The sequence below is a fragment of the Bombus fervidus genome, chromosome 8 (assembly GCF_041682495.2).
Source record: "Bombus fervidus isolate BK054 chromosome 8, iyBomFerv1, whole genome shotgun sequence".
NCBI classification, from domain to species: domain Eukaryota; kingdom Metazoa; phylum Arthropoda; class Insecta; order Hymenoptera; family Apidae; genus Bombus; species Bombus fervidus.
In genome coordinates this window covers 10,456,161-10,482,480 of record NC_091524.1, presented here as the reverse complement: position 1 = coordinate 10,482,480, position 26,320 = coordinate 10,456,161, and the positions used below count along the sequence as shown (strand labels likewise).

At 33.1% G+C, this 26,320-nt stretch overlaps 5 protein-coding genes across 11 annotated transcripts in view; 1 reads left to right on the top strand and 4 right to left on the bottom strand.

Moving 5' to 3' along the window:
- Positions 1 to 2,634, bottom strand: part of LOC139989657 (short-chain-enoyl-CoA hydratase) — an 80,096-nt gene extending 77,462 nt beyond the window's left edge. The window contains exon 1 of the mRNA XM_072008151.1: positions 2,622 to 2,634. The gene's annotated coding sequence lies outside the window, so the exon portion shown is untranslated. The remainder of the gene's footprint in view (positions 1 to 2,621) is intronic.
- A 1,442-nt stretch (positions 2,635 to 4,076) lies between these two features.
- LOC139989824 (putative defense protein 3) lies at positions 4,077 to 14,351 on the bottom strand. Its single transcript, XM_072008460.1, has 4 exons — positions 14,170 to 14,351; positions 13,669 to 13,920; positions 9,373 to 9,580; positions 4,077 to 4,546 (listed from the first exon to the last, which is right to left on the bottom strand). Exons 2-4 carry the CDS (start codon positions 13,889 to 13,891, stop codon positions 4,483 to 4,485), a joined length of 495 nt encoding a protein of 164 aa, XP_071864561.1. The 5' UTR covers positions 13,892 to 13,920; positions 14,170 to 14,351; the 3' UTR covers positions 4,077 to 4,482.
- A 756-nt stretch (positions 14,352 to 15,107) lies between these two features.
- Positions 15,108 to 17,732, bottom strand: LOC139989653 (palmitoyltransferase ZDHHC6). The gene is made up of 7 exons (XM_072008143.1): positions 17,591 to 17,732; positions 17,034 to 17,215; positions 16,881 to 16,965; positions 16,537 to 16,811; positions 16,237 to 16,449; positions 15,956 to 16,143; positions 15,108 to 15,895 (listed from the first exon to the last, which is right to left on the bottom strand). Exons 1-7 carry the CDS (start codon positions 17,643 to 17,645, stop codon positions 15,757 to 15,759), a joined length of 1,137 nt encoding a protein of 378 aa, XP_071864244.1. The 5' UTR covers positions 17,646 to 17,732; the 3' UTR covers positions 15,108 to 15,756.
- Torip (Torsin interacting protein) lies at positions 17,554 to 20,458 on the top strand. 6 transcript variants are annotated; one of them, XM_072008136.1, is made up of 3 exons: positions 17,554 to 17,695; positions 19,016 to 19,900; positions 19,989 to 20,458. In XM_072008136.1, exons 2-3 carry the CDS (start codon positions 19,139 to 19,141, stop codon positions 20,301 to 20,303), a joined length of 1,077 nt encoding a protein of 358 aa, XP_071864237.1. In that variant the 5' UTR covers positions 17,554 to 17,695; positions 19,016 to 19,138; the 3' UTR covers positions 20,304 to 20,458. The 6 variants fall into 6 exon arrangements, with proteins under 6 accessions (XP_071864237.1, XP_071864240.1, XP_071864238.1 ...); XM_072008139.1 differs by lacking the exon at positions 17,554 to 17,695 and adding an exon at positions 17,915 to 18,246; XM_072008137.1 differs by lacking the exon at positions 17,554 to 17,695 and adding an exon at positions 17,915 to 18,307.
- Positions 20,444 to 25,861, bottom strand: Kap-alpha1 (karyopherin alpha1). Of its 2 annotated transcripts, none has more exons than XM_072008130.1 (8): positions 25,692 to 25,861; positions 24,426 to 24,635; positions 24,151 to 24,345; positions 23,817 to 24,037; positions 23,464 to 23,727; positions 23,185 to 23,389; positions 22,798 to 23,101; positions 20,444 to 22,718 (listed from the first exon to the last, which is right to left on the bottom strand). In XM_072008130.1, exons 2-8 carry the CDS (start codon positions 24,633 to 24,635, stop codon positions 22,522 to 22,524), a joined length of 1,596 nt encoding a protein of 531 aa, XP_071864231.1. In that variant the 5' UTR covers positions 25,692 to 25,861; the 3' UTR covers positions 20,444 to 22,521. The 2 variants fall into 2 exon arrangements, with proteins under 2 accessions (XP_071864231.1, XP_071864232.1); XM_072008131.1 differs by lacking the exon at positions 25,692 to 25,861 and adding an exon at positions 25,362 to 25,529.
- Between the last annotated feature and the right edge of the window lie 459 nt (positions 25,862 to 26,320).

Sequence of the window (26,320 nt, the reverse complement as noted above, 5' to 3'; positions counted from 1 at the left end):
GAAAGGGAGTTGCGTTTCGTTACATACGCTGCGGAAACGCGTCGTCATCTTAACGACCTGGTTACGGATTAGCAGCAGACCGAGATACGCGAGCGTACATTGTAAATATGGATCGTGAACGGGTCAGGTTGTTTCGCATCGATGATTGTAGAAAATTAGGACAGGGAAAATGGGAAATTCGTTTAGGCTATATAAAGCGGCGTTATAGAGAATTGAAAGGTAAAGACCTAAAGTTTCGGAGGGTTAGTAGGATTCGCTGAAACATGGCTGTTATCGAATGTTGCGAAGAGTATCAAATTTTGGATAGTTCGTGGAATTCGTCGAACAGATTAACGCTTCGATCATGCAGCATGATAATTGGAAGTATGGAATACGAATATGACGAATGACATTGCAAAATGTTTTACCATATGTTTATACAAATAAAACATTTTGCCTCTTATCTCTTCGTAATACCCAACTCTGGTGACCTATCGAACTCTTTATTTTTATCGGATTCGTCACTTAAGGAGAAGTAGAATAACCGTAAATTCTCGATTTTTTATAAAAATAAGATATCAGAGGATAGCAAGGATATTAAACATATAGCTTAACCTTCTTTTTTATGGAAATATTTATCAAATGTTTCATCGTGCGATCAATAAGAGTAGTTTTGTGCAATAATACCGCAAAAATCTAAGATTCCATATTTTGGGCCACCTGAAACAAAATACCAGTTCAACCTTACGCTTCACGTTTAAAGTTTAACTACTGAAATACCGTGCGAAACAGATCCACGCTCTATTGTCTGCGGATTTCAATTCTTCACACGTTCAGATGCCACGCATTCGTGTCATGTATTCTTCGTTGTCCGAATCTTCGTCAGTATTTTAAGGGACTATTCCAATACGCGTATTCGTTCAAAATCGATATTTTTACACTCGTTTATCCGATCTTCCATATAAAGCTTCATTTGAACGTTTAGATTTTTCCTGGCGTTCTACCTTTGCTATTCTCTTATTTTCCCGACAACTATCAATTTGTATTATCATATCGAGCACTGTTCAATGTGAAAGAAAAAAATTCTAGAATAAAGCGATTAAAACTTGTCAGCTGTCGTTGTCGACGAACGTTTCTATCGATATATTCACGAAGAGTTATGCCATAAAGCCCTTGGGTATATTACATCGAGCGACGTCGTCCCGATTTTTATGGCAATCAAACGCGTAAACTGGTCTACTTCTGTCAGAAGCAGAAATTGAGAAAACTCGGGTAGTGTACAGTCGAGGTAATTAACACTCTGATCTTAATCTAATACACGGCCATTAAGTAGGTCCTTAAATTAGTTTATAACACGCATAGTATGAAATAGCGACAGAATTCATAGATTCTTTTAGGTATACGGAACGTTGAATCTAAAATTTTACAATACAATTCGCTGATTTGTTACAGTTGCGTTATATCAATGTTTAATTTTATTTTCCAATCGGATAAGATCTATTTTACTATTCTTCGAGATTCTATAGCTTCTTGGAATCGACGTTGGTGAATTTAGATGCGACAGATTTGCGAAAAGTGGTCGTAAAATCTGTTCCGTGGTCGACGTTGATATGTAGTTTCGCAGAGTTTTCGGTCACAGTACGTACAAATTTATTAGACATAAAAATTAAAAATTTCTCACTATATGCAATTTTCACTTTATACCGAATAAAAATTTATCACCTAGAAAAATCTAAAATTGTTCGACGTAATATCAGGTTGACCCAAAAGTGTCTTTCGCTATCTGCACGCAGCTGCTTCATTTGTTTATACAATGTTTATACAAATATGAAACCTAGTCTGTCAAATGTGTTCGTCTTTATCTTCAGTCACATCCTCTAGCTGCCATAGGATACGTTTTGCTCGCATTAAAACAAAAAATGCTGTGTATTTTATAATATAATGTAATAAGTTCTATTATTAGCTGATAAACCGAAAGAGACTTTTAGAACAATCTAATATTTCCAAGGATTCTAGATACGAAAATCTAAAATCATTTCCAACGCAACATTTTGTAAAATTAATTAATAAATTTTGTAAAATCTTAGAAGCTCGTAAGGATTATCGATCGAAGCAGTTAATACGATGAACTAGCATCTTTTGGAAAAGTTCCGAGACTCCTTCCAAGAAAAAAATCGCACGAGTCGTCGAGCTATCAGGAACGTAGAAGGCGATTGCTTCTTTCGTGCAATCTATCGGAAGGGAATTCTCGTTCCGCTGTTTAAGGAGCAACGATTACCGGTTTCACGCGGAGACACGTGAGCCGACACGACGACGAGATGGTTACCACACGTTCCCAAAGAGGGTTTTACCGTTTCTTTCGCCGGATTGCCGTTAATGGAACTCAGCACGTCGTAATGCGAGCAAAAGTATCGCGAGACACGTTACGTAAGTTAGTCGATCGGTAAAAGTGGGTCGTCCGCGTAAGGGAGGTTCGATAACTTCCAAACAGATCTCGCCGATACACTTCGCCATTCTAAGTAGCTTCGAATTGGAATCAACGTCAGAAAAGCCGATCGGTGAATTTAGATGCGATAGTTTTGCGAGAAAGGATCGCAAAATCTGTTTCGTGCTCGTGAGTTTGAAAACTTTGCCAACTGAACCGTCGTTTTTCACGCGATAAAACAATCATTAATCGCGAACTTCTCCAAAATCTCTCCTCTTCTATACCTAGAAAAAATAAATATTATATCCGATTCTTAACGCGTTCTTTCTCTAAATCTGTTTAAATGTATGTCAATTTTCGAAACTATAAACGAATATAGTTGCTTGCTTATTCGAAGACGCAGAGCGTTTCCTTGTTTAACGTTAATTAAAGTTTCAGTTCAACTTCTAACCGTAGCCTCGTGAATAAGTAAATCTTGGTTTGCTGGATGTTGAAAGAGATAGGATGTCGAAACAGATGTTAGGCGAATCCATTGGGAGCGAACGTTGCGTAAGTTTGGTTTGAAGTCTTGGAAAAATGAATCTGTTACGAATCATGTCCCCGAAGGCTGAAATTCTTCGCACGATGCGATCATTTGTTAGGGTAGGTTGAAGATACTCGGTGGATGTGAAAAGCTGGGAGATTTCTTTGTCTGACGAGCGAGTTATTGCCGAGGTAATGTTTCGTGGAATTCTAATGGTCTTCCTTCTCGTTACTGGTAATCAATTTTACTCGATCGTTAGAGGAAGATCGTAGTTTCGATGAACCTTGTGCCACATTCTTAACAATGAAAGATCGTACAGAAGTGCGTGACGTTTTTATTACACCGTCATTTATTAAAGTAACGTAGAATCGGCGTTTTATTACCGTGAAAAGTCCAAAGACTTCGTTCGCGTAATGAACAAGGCTGTTAACAGACATATTCGATTATAAATTTAATGCGAAATTACTGAAATTACATAAAATGGAAATTAATCCTTTGCTCGTTATATTAGTAAATTTATTATACTTTTGATTATTTTGACTATAAATTTAATTTGACTACGTAAAAAATGAAATTGACGCATGTAAAAAGAATTTTCCATCGTGTTAATGGATTTATTATATTTTGTGTATTTGTTGCATTATGAGCCATAATCGAATATTCTAGCCATTAAAGTAGGTAATTTGAATATATATAGTACCTTGACATGGTAAAGCTTTAAATTCTCTACACTCGGTAGTTTATATGATGATCATCAGAAGAAAAACGCGATATTTTATATCTTTCGTCTGTCAATTTTATATCTTTTGTCGATCAATTTTATATTTTCAAGACTTTACAATTTAACGCTGTACGTTGTACAAATATGTACGCTCGTACAAACGATGTATACTTAGTCAATCGAATATTACGCAACTGCCTCTGACAGATCGAGCACCTTAGCGACCGGTTGCGAATGAAAATAGAAAGTAGCTTCCACAGACTAACAGAAAAAGAACCGACTGGAACAACATCATCAATATTTCATGAACAACGAAAGTTCAACTTCTTCTACGAGGCGAAGAAAGACATAAATGTGTAAACTCTTACGATTTTATATTAGAAACTATTTCTTCTTAGAAGAAATATAGATCAATATACAAGATCGTGTACATTTTTATGATTTTGTATTTAACGTTTTTTCTTATTACAAGATAGGTCAATATATATATATAAGCAATATAAAAAGTTTTTATTATTTGACAGTTAATATCTTAGTTTCTGCTTATAAAACAATAGCTAGGATATAGAAAATCGTAAATTTTTGTGATTTTATATTTAAAATCGTTCTTTCTCTCTTACAATAAAATAGATCAATATACAATATACAAGATAGCACAAAATACACGTTTCTTCGTATTTTACGATGTTCTCGGGCGTTCCGATGTCACCACTTCCCTCTGTTCATTTATGAATCACTATGCTTTCAACGCAAAAGCAAGATCTTTCGAAGAATCGAATACGATTATTAGTTCCAGAGTAGAGTACTTTTGGACTTAGAAATTAATAGAGATCTTCAATTCTTCGTTGTGGCTACCAGATTGGACCAGTAAGTCGCGTATTCCTTCAGAATGGTGCCTCTGTAATCAGAAAAATCACAAATTTCAGATTAAATACCCTAACTTAAAGTAAATGTTCGAAGGTTAACGTCTTAGATTCTTTTAGATTGAAATATCTCGGCATTCTTTGGCAAGTTTATAGCATCCACGTTTGATATGTAAAATATCGTGTCGTGTATCATTTCGTTTGCGATATAATTCAGAGAATCGTAAGTATAACGATAGCTAATAAAATGCAAAATCAATGCCGCGATCCAATCGTATTTTATTGTTAATACTATACTTAAAACACGCAAGCTAGAGGAGAAATACCATAAGTCATGTGTTTTGTCCTTTACAGAGTAGCGAAGCAAATTTTTTCTTTTTTTTTTTTTTGATACGCTGTCGATCAATTTTGTATTATCACAAACTTCTTTTTATGATTAAATCCGTCTTCATTTCACACCAATCTAATTATACTCTTTTATATTTTTAGAAATATTGATTGCCACAAGATTAGCTATATACTATTGATCTTTTTAAAAAACTTCATAAATTTATCATATCTCTTAAAGTATCTTTACATTCTATATATATATCTTTACGATTTTTTAACCACTGAGCTGTATAACAATAAAAAGATCAATGGAAATACATTCTCTTTTATTGCCTCCGAAATATGTGTACCACAGATACTATTAAGGAGATTGGGTCTTTAATGATCAGCCACGCGTCAGCTACTCCTATGGTTCAGAACCTAAGAACGGTATTAATCCAACAACAAAACTGTTCCTATGAAATAATGAATACAGATGCAAAGGGCAACAACAAAATCGTTAATATTAATATCAATAGCGTTTTGCGGCAGAAAATTAAGAAAATAAGTGATATTTACCGATGTGCGGAGTAATGATTAAAGAAGCTGTCTTTTGTGTTTAGATAATATATCAACGTAAAATAATAATTGAAATTAAAACATCTATATATTAAAAATAATAAAAATACAGAATATAATAAAATATAAATAAAATAATAGAAATACAGAATTCTTTTCTTAATAACATCGATAACATTGAATAAACTAACCGTATGCAACGGAATCATCGCATTAACGCTACAAGCGTAACAAGTAAAATATTGATCGAACAAAAGAAAACGCTCGAAGTTGACGTTTTAAACTTCACTGAACAAACGCGTCCTTTCCCTCTTTTCTTCTTTTTTTTTTTTTTTCTTTTCAAAACCCGTATACTGCTGGGATACACGAGGGTGAAGAACAAATTTAAAACTACACCACTTACGAGTCGGGTTCTCCCATGCTCGTATGAAAAAGGTAAAGGAAAGGTAAAAAGAAAAAAGTAGAAGTTTCTATACTGTAAAACGATTCAACGTGGTATTTCGAACGAGGGACCGCAACGAGCTAGAACGATTCATCCGTTACCTTTCAGCCCGGCATGCGAACCTTCTGACCTGTAATATTCCCTGGAAATTCGATGGTTTATTAGCAAACCTGCCGTGTACACGCGTATTCGCGAGCAATCGCGCGGCGGAAACGATTATTTCCACTGACCAGCAGCATACAATTAATCTTATTACGTTATCCCCTGTCGAATGGAAATCCTTCATCCACGTCGTAACTTAGTGAACTCTATTTTCCAAGATAATTAGTACCCAATGAAGGCCACATTTTCGATTTCGATTTCAGTGATATAATTTCGCAATACGATATAACGTGAAGGCGAATAACGAGATCATTACAGTTCGGTGAACGTGAATTTGTCAAAATCGAATAGAAAGGAATTACAAGTTAGGAAATTGCAAATACGAAATTAATGGAGATCCTCGTATGAAATATTGGAATTTGTTTCCCAGGATAATCGATGGCAGAAATTTTTTCATTTTACATTTTAATTGGATTAATTCAATTTCAGAATGTGATGCACAAGAGCATCGCAATTTGGTGAAGAGATTTTCGATAGAAGCTCGACATTGCAAAGAGTAATTGCAATTTAGGAAATTGGAAATATAGAATTATGGAAATTTCCCTTTTAATTCGGCTAATGTGTACGACGAAAGGGTTGTGATTTAGTAAATAATAATAAACAAACATTTAAAATGTTCACTTTCCCGGTGAATTGGAAAAAGGAAATAGATACACCGCAATTTGACGAATATAACTTTGTTTTACTAATTAACACGATAACGCTTTAAAGAATCGAGATTAGAGTTGGGTCTTTTTCTTTAATTTCAGTTCGATAAATTTAATTTTCCCGATGAATCAAAAGAAAAGAAACGACTAAATATAATTTGCTTCGAGAGATAAATTATTACTATTTAGATAATGTACTTTTTCACAGAAATATAATTGCAATTTAACAGAACGTAATTCTCTCGATGAATTAAAATCAAATTAACTAATTCTTTCCCTTCAACTTTATCCAACGCGATTCTTTTGCATGTTGAGAAAATGAATGTTTCTTTATGACTTTGAGTGCACGACTTACGTAGGAAACTGAAGAAAAATGGAAGTTTTTCTATTTGGACCACAGGAAACCGCGAGTAGATTGTTCAAGTCCCAACGGGTAAAAACCCGTGGCTAAAATTAATTAATTAGCCTAGCTTGGAAGTTTAACGCTTCCTACCAACGTGTTCCCCTGGTAACTAATGGGGACATTGGTCGTAAATTATTGTCACAGTAGATTAATTATTTGCGAAGCAAAAGAAATTTCTTTTGAAGCTAAGAATCCCGTGGTGCTTTCTGTATTAAATATTCACATGGAATGGCTTAATTTGCACCAGTTGCTATCGGGATTTACCAATCACCGAAATGCAGATGAGTTGAAAAGGAGGAACGTCAAAGTTGAAATAATACAAAATAAACGATTCTAAAAAATAATTAGAAATTTTAAGGCAACATGGCCTTCGTGAGGCATATTACTTTTTTTTACGTCTTTCTAACTATGTTTAATGAAATGAAATCTTTATATTAAAAATATTTAACGGAAGGAACGCGCAATGTATGGAGATTGTTAAAATGCCAGTGTTCTATGAATGATTCGCACAAACTCAATTAAACGAAACTTTGGAATATTAAAAAATAACTGCAACGTACGTGTACGTGACGAAATTAAATTTCTATATTTTTCTTATTACGTGAAGTAGAATTTTTGTAAAATTCACATAAGCAATGAAGAGTACTAACATTTTTCTGTGAGCTATTTTACAGACACGCGTAAGCTCAATTTTTAAATTTGAAATATTAAACGATAATTAGAGACTAACGATAAAAATGATCTCCTTCGATGTTTCTTAATTATTTTACACATAAATATTTTATTCGGGAATTGGATAAATTAACTTTGTAAATAACTTGGATAAATAAATTTATTAGAAAGTCTGTGATCTAGTAAAACTGATACTATTCATTAAGAACGAAGATACGGTTAAGCCCAATTAATAGTCTGACATTTGCTAATGCTTTGGTGAAACGCGTTTCGCAGAAACGAAGACTTTGCGAACAATTACATCTAATTTGAGGACTGCAAAGATGAACTCTTTGACAGACATCAAAAACTAAGTACAGCACAGGGTATTATTATCCCTAGAGGGTGTGGCTGATAATCACCACTTCGATTTTAGTTTCTCTTTCATTATCCTCCTAATTTTGTGATATTGTGAGCTTTTTGGCACCATTATTTATTTTTCAATTTATTTTTCAATACTTTCCAAAACTCCACTGCAACTAATTTCTATCGTTCGACGATCTTTCGTTTACAGTGAGTGAAGAAGGACCCAAAGATTTTATATATATATATAAAAATTTTTTATATTAATTCTAAGTAACAGTTTAATTTTCTTTTTAATATAAATCCAGGAAATAAAAACAATAAAGATATTGATAATAGTTTCACTATATTTCTTTGATAAGAGAAACAGTTTTTAAAGGAACGATACGGCGATCAAGAAATATTCAGAAGTCATAGTACGGTGAATAAATGATCATGCTATTTTGTAACTGCATTATAATGGCTTGTACCCGTTCTCGTTTTAAGCGCAACAAATGATATCGTTTCGCTTACGATAAGAGTGACGCAATCTTGCGAGTAGATTGCATTCCACGGGGAAGAATTTACAAATATTTCCCTTCACCAAAGTGCTACCAATTACCATAAATTATATTCTGCACATGCTTGTCGTTTATAATAAACGTGTCTAAATTAAGCTTGACAGCATTGGAAATTTATGTCGATTCTCCTGTTAATCTATGATAGAGTACGTGACGTTTGAATGAAGCATTATTGAGACTTATTCATATATCAACGAACGTAGAATGATTATCAGAAATTATTATGAAATTAGACTAAAATCGAATAATTCCACGATTAACGAAATTTCACAGGTTACAAATTAATGCTAGATAAATAAATTCCTTTACGTAACCCTAACGAAATTTCCTACCAGAACAAATCAATTTTACAAATTAAGTACAAAACGACTCGTAAAACAGCGATGACTCTTTCCGAAACTGGCCATCAGAAAGTTTCGCTGCAATAAATATTACGAAGCTCGGCTACAGAAAGTTTCACTGTAAAAATACACAGTGACTTAGTTTCAGAAGGTTCCACCTCGTTTAAAATATCGCGCAACTCGATTTCAAAAACTTCTGCTGTAAAAGCATCCTGCAACTGTTAATCCGACGTATGAGAATATTGCCGAGGTACAACGATACGCAATGCGATTCTCCGCAATTCCGAAGATCATCCACGCGACTCTCCGCGACTGGCTCTAAAATTCTATCAAAGCGATCGATTTGCAAGACAAACCGCGTTAGTGCGGTTTATCTTCCCCGAACGAAGAAAATTGGCACTCACGTGAAGTACACGCGTCCACGGGCGTTCGGTGGCGCATTCCAGATAAGAGTGGCGTGCTGTTTCACGTAAGGATCGGCGTGTGTCACGGCACTGCACTCGGGATGGGTATTCGTGTTGTCGGTTTGCGCCCAGGAACCGATCCAGTTGTCTGTATCGGGGTCACGTGCCTGCAGGAAGAATCCCTTGAACGACGAGCCGCTGATGGTCACTGGAAAAACATTCGGTTCACTGGAGAACTCAATCTCCAGGGACAGTTTGATGATATTGTCCGTGAGTTTGGGTTGCTGAGGAACACAAAGGAGGGAAGTAAACATAGAAAGAACGATCGACGAGTATAAGAAGGGATATTGGAGAATGTGATTTCTCGTAGATGGACCAATTAATCCGCACATTTTTTTGTTAATCAATCTTTGTCTGACATTTATGGCTCCATTTGGATACACCAGCAAAGTTTAACATTCTATTTTGCTGCTTGAATAAATGGTTCGACGTTACGAAGGAAATCTGTTAACAACTTGCGTAGGAATTTGTTGGACGATAAAGCGGATACGTTGGTAGATAGCTTGAAATTTGTCGGGAATTTTTAGAAGCTTAGAATACCAACTGTATGTATATGTGAAGTGGACAAAATGAATGTACGGGGCATGCTGTGTTATTATACTAAAAAAATGCGATGTAATGAAAATTGTAGTTTAACGCGCTGGTATCTTTTAGATGCTTCTTCCCAAGATTGGGGAGATTCTGTTTTATAAATTTTACTTGTAGAATGAAAAAATTGATTATTTCCTGTAAGATACTGTGTTCGTTGCTAGCTTACCATTCATAGCGAATAGAAGGTAAGGGAAATAGAAACAATATAAAAATATAATATAATAATCCCAAAAAAAAAACATTTTAACATTTTTACAGTGTGTGAAAAAGTTTCTTGAAGATAAGAGAATAGGTGCATAGTATGAATATTAGAATGATGAGGAATAATCACAATCTCAACCGTGATTCGTATATTATACTAAATTTATCGATAAGATTCGGTGATAAAAAAAAGAAAATAAAGAGAGAATAGGTACTATAAAACAACTTCAGGAAATTGCTAAAGAAGTAAAAGGAAAACGTGAACGAAACTCAGCAGTAGGAAGCAGGAAGCTTATTTTCTCCGAGAACGTAAACAGGACGTAGACCTTGGGATTCGTTTCGACTACTATCCGTTTGCGCCTCCCTCACTGCGCCCTATTTCATTCCGGCTTCCCCATTCTCGAATATTCCAAGACATTCGAAAGGAACCAGTTTAGTCGCAGGTCAATCGCCTTAATATCTCTGCTTGTGATAAAAAAAGAAGGTCAATACCTCAATTATATTCTTAGTCGAACCCCGTTATCTTCCCTTGTTCTCTTCCCCTCTGTTTCATCAATTGTGATGGAATGATTTCTGACGTTCAATCTAACATAGAAATGTTGATATAAATGAAACATTGTTCGTTAAAAGACAACTTGAATATTTAGATAAATTTAATATTTATTTTAATCTGAAAACCTCGTTTCTCTGCTTCTCAACAGGAAATGCAATATTCATTTTTAAAATATAAATTTAATATCAGCAATAATAAATAAAAGAGTAATATTTACATTTGATATTTTTCTTTTTAACGTTTTAACATCGTGCTCTTTTTCGACACAAATGTACTATTTATTTTCAGAATTTAGAATAAATTCAAACTATTTGCCGTCGAGTAAGTTACAGTCTTTCGAACGAAAACCAAATAATGTTTGCACTCTATTGGAACAACGAACGAACGAAATTTTCATACCTTTTGTATAATTGTTCGATCTTTCGTCAAATTTTGTGATTTTCATGCCGAAGGTAAAATCACAAAGTTACGAACAGACGTGAATATCAAGCTTGATGAATAATAAATAACTATATCCTATGGTAACTGTATTTACTATATAATATTAAATCGGATAAATAACTTCGATATTGATTGGCAAAATTAGTGTTCGTGCCACTCCCTTTCCATCGACACGGTAATCTTCTATTCTGTCCACACACAACTTTTTTCTTCTTTCGCTTTTGATCGATACACGGTATTAGAGTCAGTCGGTGTACAAAGGCGACGTTGTACAAAGAACACAATTAGGATGACCAAAAAGAAAAAGACGAAGTTGCTACGATACGCTGGTCGTTCGGTACTGAGCGAGGTTTCGAACTTAATTTCAATTTACAATAGACAGTGTGTAACAAGAGTGAATTAAAAAGTGAATAACAAAAAGAGATCATCGAAGCTACGTATCTCAAAAGCGTATTTCATTTTCAAAGAAGTAGAAGTAACGATCGACCAACCTGCTAAAACACGCTATACAAAGTTTAAAGTTATACAATTGAAATACCATTGAAGGGTAACTAAATGAAGATAAATAAATACTAAGGTGACATTCAATTTTATAAAAAGTAATTAATAGCAAATTCGATTATCAGAAGACCGGAGATATCTTTCCTCTGTCGCTGTGTAACAAATAAAACGATGTATCATAGTGTGCGTTCAAAACGTGTAAATTAAAACATTCAAAGTAAACACCAAGTATTGAAAGAACAGAAATTACTCGACAAATTATCGTAAATCGTGTAAAAATTCCTCTTCGATCGTTCAACCATAAATGGAAAACGAGAAACGAGAAGAATCGTCGTATAATTGTATTTTGTTCAAACGTGAGGGAAGTCGGTCTCGCATTCTACATAGGTTCTGCGAATAGAAGGACACGTAGGCAAGTTGCTTGCATTCTAGAATGCGTGCTTTAGATTTAACTAGGCAAAGTCAGGTCAGGCTAGTGCGTATTACTTTTTTCGTGCAAGCGTGTTAAGTCGAATGAGAAAGCTGCAGCTGGGGAACCTTGCAAACCTTAGCCTGGCTCCTTACTTATCGAGCTGCATGGTTGCAAAATATGTTACTTCCGGTTTCTATGTACGTGCACAAAATTACTTGGCAAATTAATCAACCTGCTAACAAGACTCTCGATCCGAGAGTAAAAAATTCTTGTCAACTTGTAAACTTTCTTATGAATCATTTTCAGAAATTTTACTTTCTATTTGATAAAATTGTACGTTGTTATCACACGTGTTTTACTAGTAGTACGAACAACAAGAAAGTAAAAATTCCAATTTTATACCCATCTACCCTAAAGATTAGTTCGATCAAACGACACAATTTCTTCGCTTCTTTTTTAGATCTTCAATTTATTTATTCGATTCGTCTATATCGTTATAGAAGAGCCATTGTCGTTAAAATATTCCAACAAGCTTTCGCCGAGCTTCTCCACATCTTAGTTCTTACGATTAATATTCATTGATATAACAAATTCTTATCAAATTGTTTGTCTCCCTTTGATCGTCGATGGAAATCTTCGATGAAGCACCGCAAAAGTGTTTGCTTCCACTACAAATCCTCCGTTATTCGTCGAGGATTTTATCAATATTCGTCTTGCAGACATTAAACTTTGCTAATTTGTAGCTAAAAATTTCTCTGGCTACAAAAATTTCTCTTCCTACAAAATTTCCATCAGAGATCGGAAATTCGAAGACCGGTTTTATGACTCAGGAAACTGTCATTTAATCGTGATAAGCTACGAAGGTTGGGCAAGTTTAGCGCAAACGTTAAACTCGAACGCGAGTTTGATCTAACGTTTCGTTACACGACAAGTTGGCTGAATAAGAGGGATTTTAGGCACGTAATTTCGCTGGTGTTCGACGAAGTCTACATAGAAACGTATTTTTCAGTCGTAGACGATTCACGCTATTATTCCGATGATTGAACATGCAGAACCGGACCGAGCCGCAGAATACACGATTGTTAGCGTTTAGACGCGTTTCGAGTTATTCACGTTGATTGGATCGATTGTTCCCTATATCGGCTTCGTCCCGTTATTCTTTTCCTATTCGATCGTTCTCGCCCTGTATCGCTAATTTTCCGACAAAATACAAAGGAAATTGTTTGCGACGAAACGTTCGACTATCTCTTTTCACCCCTTTCAAAGGAAATAAGATTCTCTCGTTTCCTTTTTGAAGAAACGATTTTTCTTCTTCTTATCTTAAAGTAGTTTATCGGCTTTTGTGAAGAACAATGCGTACTGCGACTGAATTCTCTTTACAAATGAGAGGAAAATTGTTTAATTGTAGTCTTGTTTCTTATTTTTCTTATTTTCCAATTTACGTGGTAATTAGTTGAGTGCGCATGTTTTCGCATTTATGGGGACTATAAATGTGCAACAGCGTAAAGAACGATTCGTTAATAGACGGATAACGTACCAGTAATCTGAGATCCAGGACCGTATTGCGACGACGAGGCGGTAAAAGCGTAAGGACTCGATTGTACGGATTGCGACTTCGCTTGGCCATGATTAGGTTCGTTGGCTTTCGATGGCTTCACGCAAGTATCCACCGGTGCACCGTCAGGGAAACTGTACGCGACGAACACCGAAGAAAGCACGATCAATGTACCAAACGCCACGTTCCTCTTGATCAAGCTCATGTTCGTCCTTTGACGCTCCTCTTGCGCTCCTGACAGTATTAGATTTTTGCATTAATGAGGATAGTAATGAAGTTTTCGGCTGCTTGGAAAGAATTTGTGAATTGAAATTATTATTTTGAAATTGTTTTCAGATATATTAAGATTATAAGATTTGACAAAATATTTAGACAATATAATTTGGAAAAAAAAAGAAGAAAAAAAGGAGCACTAGGTATTTAAGTATCCCTTTTCTCCTTGATAATTTGAGGAAAAAAGTAAGGAAATTGAAAGACACTTACTACGATTAAATTAATAAGAAAAAGACGTAAAATTAAAAATGATGGTGTTGGAGGTAGAATGACTGGAAGGGAACTGCACCACTCGACCTCCTGCGAGTAACTCAAACGTGGCCAGATCCCACCATGGAATCATAAAAGGCTGGCACAATTCACCTTTGCTAATTGTCACTTTCACTTCGATCCCTTCGTTGATTCTGCAGCTGACTGCGAATCGTGTTTCGATATCCTTCGCGTTTAATCCTTCCCACTTTCGAAGGAACAGCTCGGTGGGTTACAAATTTTCGAAAGTATGATGCTGGAGATGTAAAACTTATAGATTCACGTGTTCGTCGATTCGATATCTTGGCCTGCTATATCTTTTAGGAAAATATCTCTCGATACAAGTGAAAGATATTTGAAAATGTATTTTTTAATCAAATAAAAATCGGTTCGTTGGTAATAGAAACATTTCTATTTGAATATATATTTAATTTTGTGCCAAAGTAAGAATGCCCTGTTTTTATCCCGTTAGGCAATATTTCCAATGACCTAATTTTATTCGTGAATAATGGAAATATTTTCATTTGGAAGTATTATTAATTTTATAATAGCAGAGCTACTTCGTTGAATCGTAGTTAAACTCTTTAGAAATATTGCATAGTGTAACGTTGCGTATTACGGGCTTCGAGTTGTATCGATTAAAAGTAATAAAATACATAGGAGAATGTGCAAGGGGCACGTGCCTGCATCGCATGTCATTTTTGTACCCTATTAAATTGATTCGTGGAAAAATGTATCACGCAGCTAGTATCACGTAGTATTTGTACAAAGCTATGATGTACTCCGTCGATCAGTGTTACTTTTCACAGTGTTATTGATTTTGCACGAGCTCCTTAGGTCGACACAATGTAAAGTATAAAAATATACGCGACTAATTTTGCTAAAATAAAAGTCGCGCAAACACGGTTTTCAGCGAAACATTTATTCATTGATTACAAAATTCATAAAAATGTAATTCGATAAAATGTATTATTTTATAATTCTTCGAAGAATAAATTAATCACTACGAACCACAAATTACGAATTTATATTATTGAAATCTTTTGTATTAGGTGAATTAAAAAATGCTACTCGATAAATGTATAAATCACTGTTGCAGAAATAACAAAAGTGTTATTTACAACAGCAATAACGATGACAAAATATTTACATATAGTTGTATAATAAACACAGTTCCCGTTACTAAACCTTCATACACAAAAATATAATAAAATTTTACATTCTGCATATATTTTAAATACACGTTATCACAAATATATTTATATAAAAAGGAAAGAGAGAAATGAAAAAGTACAATGAAATTTTGCTTTGTGCAAATTACTTTAAACGCAATTTAATCTCTTCGCTTACGTAATAAATATAGTAACTGGTACTTCAAATGTTAGTTGTTCTAAAGAAAATTTCTTTTCATATTAAATCATTAAAATTTTTAAAGACACTCATCCATCGTAAACACTTACATACAAAACACTAGATAAAAATATTCCCGTTTGTTCAATGGTACATTCATAAATGCTCTATAAAATCTCTACACAGAGAAGGAATGTTTTAATCTGATTTTGTTAAAGCGGAGGAATATGCTTCGTTCTCAATCACTTCAATGGCACAAGGCCGTGGGAACCAACCACGAGTTCGTACTTGCTTCTCGTTCTCCTCGTTTTGCTTCTTCTCTCCAAATAACCAGTATCTACAAAATTTATCGATTAAACTTTTTTATAAGTAATAATATTTTTTTATGTGAACATACTTTCTCCACCGCGTTACGATTACGATATCTCCAACTTTGAGCTTGATACGGGGTTCATCGGTGCAAGGTGGATGACAAAGTACACCCCAACCGTGTGTTAATGGTAAACGCGATCCATATGCTTCTTCTATAACTCTATAAGTCTTAGCTCTCTTTCGTTTATCTTTTTTCTGAGCTAATTGTTCCCGCTGAAATATTATAGAAACAATCGCGTGTTAGATTTTTATGAGCTATACAATAAAAAAATATATTTACTTAGAAAATAATGTATATGACATTACCGTTAAAGTATACTGGTCACAACCTTCGACAACAGGCCAATGAATTCCATCACCTACCGGTGTACAATCCCATGTAAGAACTTGCCGCAAATTAAAGCGCCATCCTTTTGAGTATGGATAAACAAATTTGTCTCTAGTTCCAAATCTTCGATAATGAGCCTTCTCTGAAATCCAAGCTTCTATTTCTGTTCTATTTTTTATTATAGATAGTAGCTGTAAAAAATACAGATAATTAATATCATAACAACATAAATGATCTTATATAAATATGAATTTAGCCGTAGAATATAATAATCTTACTTGAAAATAAAGCAATGTTCCAACAGCAAGAATAACACCAATTGACAAACCAATACTGAAGATAACTAATATCAGAATAAATATAGAAGGTGGTGGAAATGATAATGGTTTCAATGATAATACAGTCATCACCCAAGAAACTAGCGTAAATGTGGAAACACAACACCCACCAACTGCGCTTGCTAAAAATGCTGTAAAATGACAGTGATTGTAATGTCCTACACAATTATTTATCCATGGACAATGGTGATCCATTTTCATAACACAACGACCACCTACAAATAAAAAATAAATTCAATATGTTACATAGACTATCAGATTCATTTAATGATATGAAACCTTACACTTTCTGCAATGATGAGATCTTGGTGCTTTGTATCCTTCGCAAACAGAACAATATTGTAAATATTGGGTGTCTGTCACTTTCCCCTAAAATAAGAAACACTTTAAATTCTGTATGAAAAAATTATATTGTATCCAAAAATGTATTATGGTACCGGCATCCATTTTAATGGAAGAAATCCAGGCCCTTCGTAAATAGCATTAATAAAATGGAAGAGAGCAGAGCCACTAAGACAAAAGAAAAGAAAAAAATTAACTGCTCCAAAGAAGCTTTCTTGCGGTGGCCACCACTGTCTACTACAATGTATTGTCATCAAAGTAATTATCTTTATAATTCCTAGAACACAAAAATATGTCAAAGAATACGATATTAATATAAATAAATGTAAATCATAAACTAATTCAAACAATATATTTATATATTCAGTAGTATATTACAGCATATACAGCGGTATATTACAAAAATTATTATGAGAAGTAATTAAAATCTCAAAAGTGCATTCAAATTTCGCGGTACTTTGTTGCGATGTACGAAAAACAAAATGGAAGCAATCATCTGTCAAGTTTATTCCCACAACATTTCTACGATGAATTTCTTCTTATAGGTGGTAACATGTCTAAAACTGATTATATTTGGAACAGTATGTTACCACTTTTAATACTTCAGAATAGCAAAAATGTTCAATTGTTTGGCATTCGATAAAAGACCTACCAAGGGCAGTGAGTGGACCCCAATGGCATATTTTCTTTAACGGATCGACACACATGCCGTCACCATAAAACTATCCTAAAATATTCCTCGAATCCTGAAAACCAGGTATTTGTTACGCCTGCGAACGAACAATGCTTGCGATCGTTTATAAAATCAGTAGGAATAGATTTTTCTCGGCGACACATCCCATAACGATTCATATATGTTGGCACAGCATATCAGTGGTGGCACCAATGTCGAGTATTTTTCAAGATTGATGCCTTTTGTACGGTATAACAATTCATCGGTAGAAATATATATATATAATATATATAAATATAAAATATATATATATTTTATAAAGTAATTAATACACTTATCAAACCTTAATAGAAAAATCCGTACATGTCAAGTTCAATTTTTTTAAATAGCACTCTTGTCTTCAGGTATACAAGAAACCTGTTATAAATTTTGATATATGTATTATGAATCAATATATTCCGGTACATAGGACATAACTAAAATATGAATCATTAAATGAATATATATGTGTTCATCGTTATAAATAAATTTTGTGCCAGTAACAGGATAAAAATGTATTTTACATAATAGTATAATACAATTTTACCGACTAATCTTCCCCTACTTGAATCAGAACTTGAACATACAAAGTTTCAGTACGTATTTGTCGCTTTATTTACCATTATTTTTAATAATTTTATACAATTAGTATCATAGGTAATTCTACTAAGTCATTTTATGATAATAAAATTTACAGTCAATTTCTTTAATAAGGAAATTAAGGATAATGTGATAACAAAAAAATATGTAATAATTAATCTGTTTAAATAGTATTATAATAATTTTCTGTAGAAGTATATATGCATTGTAAAACCAAGTAATTATTCCTATAACAGTTATCATCATTACAGATTACGTGCTGTAATTTTTTTGTTCTCATAAATGTATCTAGTAACAGCGTTACCAATATAACCTATAAAACTGTTTAATCTAGTATTGAGTATATTTATAATAAAATCAAAATATTTTCTCTATGATTTTGTATGATATAAGTGGTTTCTTATAGGTTATGTGGTATAAAACTGCATTATAAATAATTAGAATTATAAAATTTTTTACCTTTAAACAATCACAATGGTATAGTCTAAATTAGTTTAACAAGTGGCTCTTCTGAAAAATAATATTTAAATAAAGTGTATTTATAAATTAGTGGTATTAAGTAAAACTTGTTAGCTCAAATATTTTTTAAGAAAATATAGAATCTTCAATTTTATCGTTTATAATATACATATTTTGTGATCGATAAAATATGAAAAAATCTATATTATAATCTGTATAATTGTTGATTAAATAGCGAATATAAACATTTGCGTGTATAACAAAAGGTTATATATGTATTTGAAATATTGTTAATGTTCTTTTCAGCCAAATGATCAAATAGAAATTTCTAAACCACCTGTTCCTAAAGCACGTCGTTCCATAAGAGGCACTAATGTACAAGTAATTGAAGAAATCGATTCCTTCAAAAACTCTAAAAATTCATTGGCAATGAAAAACATATACAGAACTAACCAACAAGGTTCAGAAATTTGTAATATTTCTGATATCCAATATACCGATGATGAAGATGACGATGAAGAAGATGATGATAGTGATGAAGATAATAGTAATTACAACATTTCCAAACGGTGTCTTAACCTAAATACTTCACTAGATAGCATACGACAAGAATCTTTTCATACTCCATGTAATTCTCCTATAGGATCACAAGTGCATAAACGAAGCTCTCATAACCCTTATGGAAATCAATCTTTTAACATTAATAGTTCTTTCGCATGTAAACCACAAAAACAACCTGCAGATGGGTTTTTTCCAAAATATGCCACATTTTTTTTCTGTGTTACTATTTTATGTTTAATTCTATTTCTTATTTATACTTCAACAAAAACTCATGAAAATCTGAAGGGAGCTACTGAAACAAAACAAACAGATTTTACTGATATAAATAACTTGCTGCATAAATCAATACAGCTAATTCAGACACGATTTCATAATCAAAGATCTAATATTTGGAATGATATATCAGCTGGAATATATGATGTAATCTTATTCCCTACAAAACCTTCAATTATTATTTTGTTTGGAAATGAAACTAAAACCTTGAATTGTTTAGCTCAATTACTTGGACAATTGAGTGCTAAAATTTTAGGTAATAACGATTATTTAGAATTGACACCAAAAGACTTTCCAAATGATGTTGGACAAGTCATTTATAATTTAAGAAAACGAATTACACAAAAAAAAGCAATAGTGAGTATCTACATGATCCTTAACTCTTGTTTCTTAAGTGAAATTTGCATTTAAAAGCAATAGTTTCTATCAGAATATATTTTTTCAGATAATACAAGATTTATTAAGCATAAACACTGAAGCATTGAAAGCTTTTCACAATTTTTGTGACAGAGAAAAACCTTTAGTTGAGAATGTTATATATATAATAACTGTGACTGTTGATGGGTACAAATCGTCTCAAAGGGAATTAGAGTTTATTGAAAATCAAATATTTAAAAGATTATCAAACTATATACACAAAGACATTCTAGATCCACTAGTAACTAGACTTACAGATGGAATTATTGTACCCATTTTACCAGAAACAAATACAAATTTCAATTATGCAGATTGTTCTTTTTCTGTAAACAATAAGTTATAACCTTTTAATAAACATAGAGGATATAATTAATTAATATAACATTGTGATAATAAAAAGTATAAAAATATTAACAAGATGTAATATATAATTTTGCTACTGTAAAGTGTATCATGGATAGTATTTAAGTGAATGAATAAAAGTTTTGTATATTAATATTCAACTTTATTTTATTACGTCAAATGACAGTACAGAAAATCAACATTCTCAGATAAAGATTTCCAATGAATTTGGCGGTTTCTACAAATTTTCAAAAAATATAACAACAAGATCGATGCCTCTGGCATGATTTCAGTTATGCTCTTGAATGACATGTTTAAACAGCTTTAAAGTAAAGTACAATGAATAGATTTACTTCATACATGTGATTGTATCTTAATAGTGTAACATGTCGGTCCTCGTCCACGTATTGTTAACGTCTTTAATTGCCAATTTACAATGCGTTTCTTCTATGTTGTACCACAAATGGAATCGCATCGGTAGAAAAACAATCTTCGTTTTTATTTTTCGTTATATCGGAAAAACATGTAATATATCTTTGCAAACTCATACAAAAAAATTTTTCCCCACGAACTTTTCCTTATTGAATATATTGCTGAAATAAGTTATAAAATTATAATAATTATTTCGTATCAAAATTTAATAGCTTACATAAGTGATACGTTTATATATATATATATATATTTGAGGAAGATCAAAGAAATCGACCTGTAGAAACAAGCATTTGCATATAATTTCTTCAGTAGTAATATTTTAAAATATTTTTATCACTGTTCATTTAAGAATAGCGTGCGTAACGTAAGATGGCAAAATTCTTTTCTCAATATGCTTATATCCTATTTAATATGCATTTTATAAATTGGCAACAAATGCTCGTAATGCACTTTGCTAAAATATCGTGTTAGCAAAATGATCATTTACGAGTTGCTTATAATACAGTCCTCCTCTGTCGTAATAAGTCCGTAACTAAAAGTAGTTAATATATATATATTTATATATATTTATATATCTTGCATAATATAGCATGGTACCGTCAAACCTAAATAATAAATACATTTTATACAGTCGCAGACCTTTTATACAGAATGTCCAAAATTTAATAAGATCGCGACTACGGACGATTTTTTTACGATATGTACGAAAAATGTATTCTCTTTTTGTAAGAAAATATGAATATATTTTTAAAATATTTATCACAATAATTTCAATATTAAAAAATTAAATTCTTAAATATGGAAAACTTAACAAGTATGGTAAGAAGTTTAAATATAATTATGTACATTCACAATTTCGAAGAAATATACTAAAATTATTCTATAATTTATAGTAATCAAAGTGTTTTGGTAATATCTCTATGTCAAGATTAAGTAAAATATTAGATATGCATTTATATATAATATATTTTCACAGAATAGAAATCACATTAATCTGACATAAATGTTACTTCTTTCTTAAGGACATTCTGTATAAAATGGCCTTAAAATTACAAGATACGTATTTACAGTAAAAAAGTTTAATTGGTCATGTTTCCTACCTAGTGTAGTAAGGATGTGAGTAACGCGTTGCATAAAGTTGTCTGTGTTGGCTACATAGTCGCGTACTTCAGTCATTAACGTCTTGCCTGTTGTGCAAGTTTTTCGTAATTCTGAGTCAGTCGTACGTCGTTTGAAGTATGTTATTTCAGTAGTAAATTGTCCTGATCATTGTTTCCGTAATTATTTGTTTCTACTTAAGCACTAAGATGTTTACTTTGTTAATTCCAATAAACTAAACGTTTCATACTAAATATGGTTTATGTTATGAGGTCGAACATACGAAATCTATCCGAATTGCTTCAAAGCTTAACAGCTAAAAGAATTGTCACAATTCGACATAGGTTCGTAATAAACACAATCGCATTTTTGTAGTAAACTTAGAACGATGCATATGGTGTAGCTAAAATAATAAGAGAAAACCACTTAAAATAACTGCGTATAAACATTTTACTCATCTTTATCGTCGAGCAAAAAACTGATCACTTCGAGATTTGTTTTTACTAATATTCTGATCAATACAAACAAATTCAAAATATACGTAGTAATTATACCACTGTTCTGTATCTGACTGAACTTTTTTCTTCCATTTTGGAAATGTCACTTTCACGAAAAATAGTTGTAAACACAACGAACGAATCAAGGTTGAATCAACTGATACAATCGGAGATCTTATTAAAACTAGTCGATTAAAACTCAAAACCCTCGACCGGTAGCTGAGATGAATCGGGCGCTCTAAATTGGAACTGTTGTCCTTGCGCGTCAATAGTTGGTACGACTCGCGTATCTTCTTCTTCAGATCCAAAATATCGTTCAATTATGTCAAAGGCCTTCTGATAGATATCTACGTTTTGATGAGATTGCAAAAATTCTATTTTATTTAGGCCTGAAACATAGTAATTGTTTACAGTAGAATGTTTCTATGAAATTACAATCAGCTAGTTGTCTTTTAATTTCATGCTTACCGAAACATTCCTCAATTTGTACCGCATAATGATTGATACCATTATTCGTGGCAGCATCTTGTTCTCCTACACGTAAGATATTTTCCAATCCGCTTAATGCAACTTGAACGATCTTAGGATCCATTACCGTTAACAAATTGCACAATGGCGGAATACATCCTTCAACAACGATATAACGTATTTGTTCAGGTGCACCACCGCTTGTAGCGTTTGTGATTGCCCATGCTGCTTCTTTTCGAATCTTGAATTCAGCTTTCGCTAAAATATCAATTAGGACGGGAAATATACCAGCATCGATGACAGCCTGTTCAAACGAAATCAGCCTGTTTTTTTAATAAGAAAAAATTTTACCGTTAAAAGTTACATTCCTAAAAAATGTATACAAACTTGAATTTGCTGAGGATTTCCTGCTGTAATATTAGAGATTGTCCAACAAGCTTCTTTGCGAATACTTTCTAGTGACAAATTCAATAGATGATACAAACATTGCAACGCAGAACAATTAAGAACGATTTGTGTTTGTACGTCGTCCCCTGTAACTATATTACCCACTGCTCGAAGCGCGGCGCTGATTACATTTTCCTGCTGATGCCTGAAATCAATATCTTACATTATTAACGTTTCAATAAAAAATGGTACGTTATCAAATACAAATCATATACTTACATGAGCAGCTCTACCAAACGTCTACAGACACCTGCATCGATAACCGCTTGAATTTTTTCATTCGGTCCATCGCTTAAGTAGGAAAGAGCCCAACAAGTATCTGCTAGAACATCACTATCGGTATGATTAAGAAAATGAGCTAAAACTGGTAAACACGGCGCGACTTTCGTGAATTCTGGTGGCGGACTCTTGCCTCGACAAAGATTCGATAATGCCCACACCGCATTACGTGTCATCGATAAACGTGTTGCTTTAGAAAGTAATCTAAAATGGACAAATAAGAAAAACGAATTAATTTTATGTATAATTTTATATATAAAAGAAAGCAAAGAAACTTCAAGCTTGAAACCTACTGTAGAAGAGGTGTGAGGATTCCATTGTCTAATACATGATCTCTACAATCAGCGCTATCTCCTGCAATATTACCCAATGCCCAAACTGCTTGTTCTTGTACATCTTCATATTCAGAACCAAGTAATGATATGAAGATAGGTACAGCTCCCGCATCCACTACCACACGTGTTTGTTGAGACGTTCCACTCGCTATATTTGTTAGAGCCCAAGCAGCTTCAAACTAAAGACATACCAAATGTTTATTGCTTCCTACATAATTCGAAGGTTAAGTAACTTCAAACTAAAGTCATACCAAATATTTATTGCTTCAAGAATGATCTTCAAACTACTAACCTGTAGCGTACAGTTTGCATTATTCTGCAAGAATTCAACAAATTTAGGTACAATTCCAGTTTTTACAACTTCGTCTATCGGTGGATTTGGTTCCCTAGACAACATTTTTCTAAATTTTTGAGTAGCAGCCAATTGATCTTCAGGATTAGGACTGTACAATTCTTGCACCATTTCAAGTACCATAATGGCGGTTTTCTGTAAAAGAAACAAGATATGTTTGAATATTTAGAATTTGTTATTTTTATATTCATAATATTTGATATAATTGAACTTACTGATTGTGGTGCAGCAAAAGCAGATTCATTTGCTGTAACATTATCATCATCAACAGTAACTATGTTAGGAACATTGCGCCTCTTCGATAACTGTTGTTCTCTTTTCTGTTTTCTTAATTGAACGCCTTCCTCTTCTCTACGCCGTCTTAGTTCTTGCGAGTCCAAGCCCACATTTTTGTAACGATATTTATGTGTAGTTGCGGCTGACATCTAAAATGATATTTGCAAACTGTCTTAATATTATAGTTCAATCATAATATATTAGGCACAATAAGCACAATATTAAAACTATAATTCAATTAAAGTTAATATATTTAGCTAAAAAAATTTCATGTTTATTATGTAACACTTTCAATTTTTCTATATAGTCAAAGATATGAAAGAAATATAAAATTTATTAATAAAATTAATCATTTTACACATATAAAATTAAGACTAACCATTAAGTATAATTAACATATTAAATTATAGAAATTTTTTATTAAATTTTTTTATCAATTGCTATATACTCCAAAAATAGCGCATATGTTTGAAAATAATTCCCTTACCAAATTTCCAAATTAAGCAATTAACGTGTGTGTGTGTTTGTGTGTGCGCGCGCGCGCGTATATAATTATCCTTGTTGGAACAAAAATAATAATTTACATTTGCAAACATATTCGACCTACTTATCAATATCACCAATATTTGATACAGAAAACAATTATTACTACGGTATATAGTGCTATAAGATATGTACACTGTATGATAGATGTAGTATGATAGATGAAATTGCATATAAAAATAACAATTATGATACTGATACAGTAATGCGATCAGACCAATCCGGTCAAAATATATTTGTTTAATAACGAGATGTAACATAGCTGAAAAATACATGTAAAAATTATTCGCTATGCAGAAAGTAGTGAAATCATCAGTGGACTCTGGGAATACCTTGAAGCTGCTTGACAATGGACTATTGAGGGTTAGGTATTAATTTAACGACAATGTTCGGGGGTGGGGTGTAGCCTCGAAAAATATTACTTCCAAAGGAATACACGATAAAAAATCGTAGATTCGAACGATGTACTAGATATGTACGTATTTAGTTACGAGGTATTGTACCCTCTACAACAGATCACGCTAGATTAGACATTTTGGCATCGACGAGGAACAGAAAGACTGACGTTCGCCTGGAATCGCCTCGATTTCTTGCGTATACGTCGCAATCAGTATCACACTCACGAATAATTCTTGTGGGATAATAAAGTTCTCGTTACTTACGGCTGCGAAAGAAATTCAGGAGCCAACCGTTAAATGTAAGATCTCATAAAGAATATCGAATAAAAGCACCTCCACACTTTTTTTCACCTCTTCAAACTACGACGACCGATCAGAAATCCTTGATCTGAACTCCAACGCGCAAGGAATCACGGGTCTTGCTTGCGAAACGCTGATAGGTCCATTCGAACAGTCATATTTATTAACTATTTTCCAATTTTCAGCGAGCTAATTTTGGCTCGGCCGAAACTGTCCTCGAAATCTTTCGAATGTACGATTTTTATAAATTTTGTAGATATCCTCGTTTTTTTAAAGAGAAATAAAATTCGTGAATATGCAAAATTGAACGAAATCCATGATAAAATTTGTAAAAGTTCTCCTACTGGTAGTTTCCAAGTAAGTTCTAGAAATGTTTACCGCTGATCGTGTTTCTGATTGGTCGAACTCTGATTCAGCTTCCATTGGTTAAAGGAAAAAGGTGGTACAAATGAGACGCGATGTGGATGTCTTCTGGAACGCGTAATCGCGGAACGACTGCGTAAAACAAAGCAATAACCGGAAATTGGATTTTTTATAAGTTTAAATAGAAATTCACGAAGGTCTTTGGCGGGAACGACGAGAAGAATAAAGAA

Coding starts and splice junctions, on each gene's coding strand:
- LOC139989824 (XM_072008460.1), bottom strand. CDS start 13,891: ATGAGCTTGATCAAGAGGAACGTGGCGTTTGGTACATTGATCGTGCTT. Junction 9,581..13,668: donor TCCTGGATCTCAGATTACTG/GTACGTTATCCG, acceptor ATGTTTTTCCAG/TGACCATCAGCGGCTCGTCG. Junction 4,547..9,372: donor CGTGGACGCGTGTACTTCAC/GTGAGTGCCAAT, acceptor TTCTGATTACAG/AGGCACCATTCTGAAGGAAT.
- LOC139989653 (XM_072008143.1), bottom strand. CDS start 17,645: ATGTGTGTCGATCCGTTAAAGAAAATATGCCATTGGGGTCCACTCACT. Junction 17,216..17,590: donor GGGTCCACTCACTGCCCTTG/GTAGGTCTTTTA, acceptor TTTGTGTTCTAG/GAATTATAAAGATAATTACT. Junction 16,966..17,033: donor TTCCATTAAAATGGATGCCG/GTACCATAATAC, acceptor TTCTTATTTTAG/GGGAAAGTGACAGACACCCA.
- Torip (XM_072008135.1), top strand. Junction 19,901..19,988: donor TTACACAAAAAAAAGCAATA/GTGAGTATCTAC, acceptor ATATTTTTTCAG/ATAATACAAGATTTATTAAG.
- Kap-alpha1 (XM_072008130.1), bottom strand. CDS start 24,635: ATGTCAGCCGCAACTACACATAAATATCGTTACAAAAATGTGGGCTTG. Junction 24,038..24,150: donor ATGCAAACTGTACGCTACAG/GTTAGTAGTTTG, acceptor GTATGTCTTTAG/TTTGAAGCTGCTTGGGCTCT. Junction 23,728..23,816: donor ATCCTCACACCTCTTCTACA/GTAGGTTTCAAG, acceptor TGTCCATTTTAG/ATTACTTTCTAAAGCAACAC.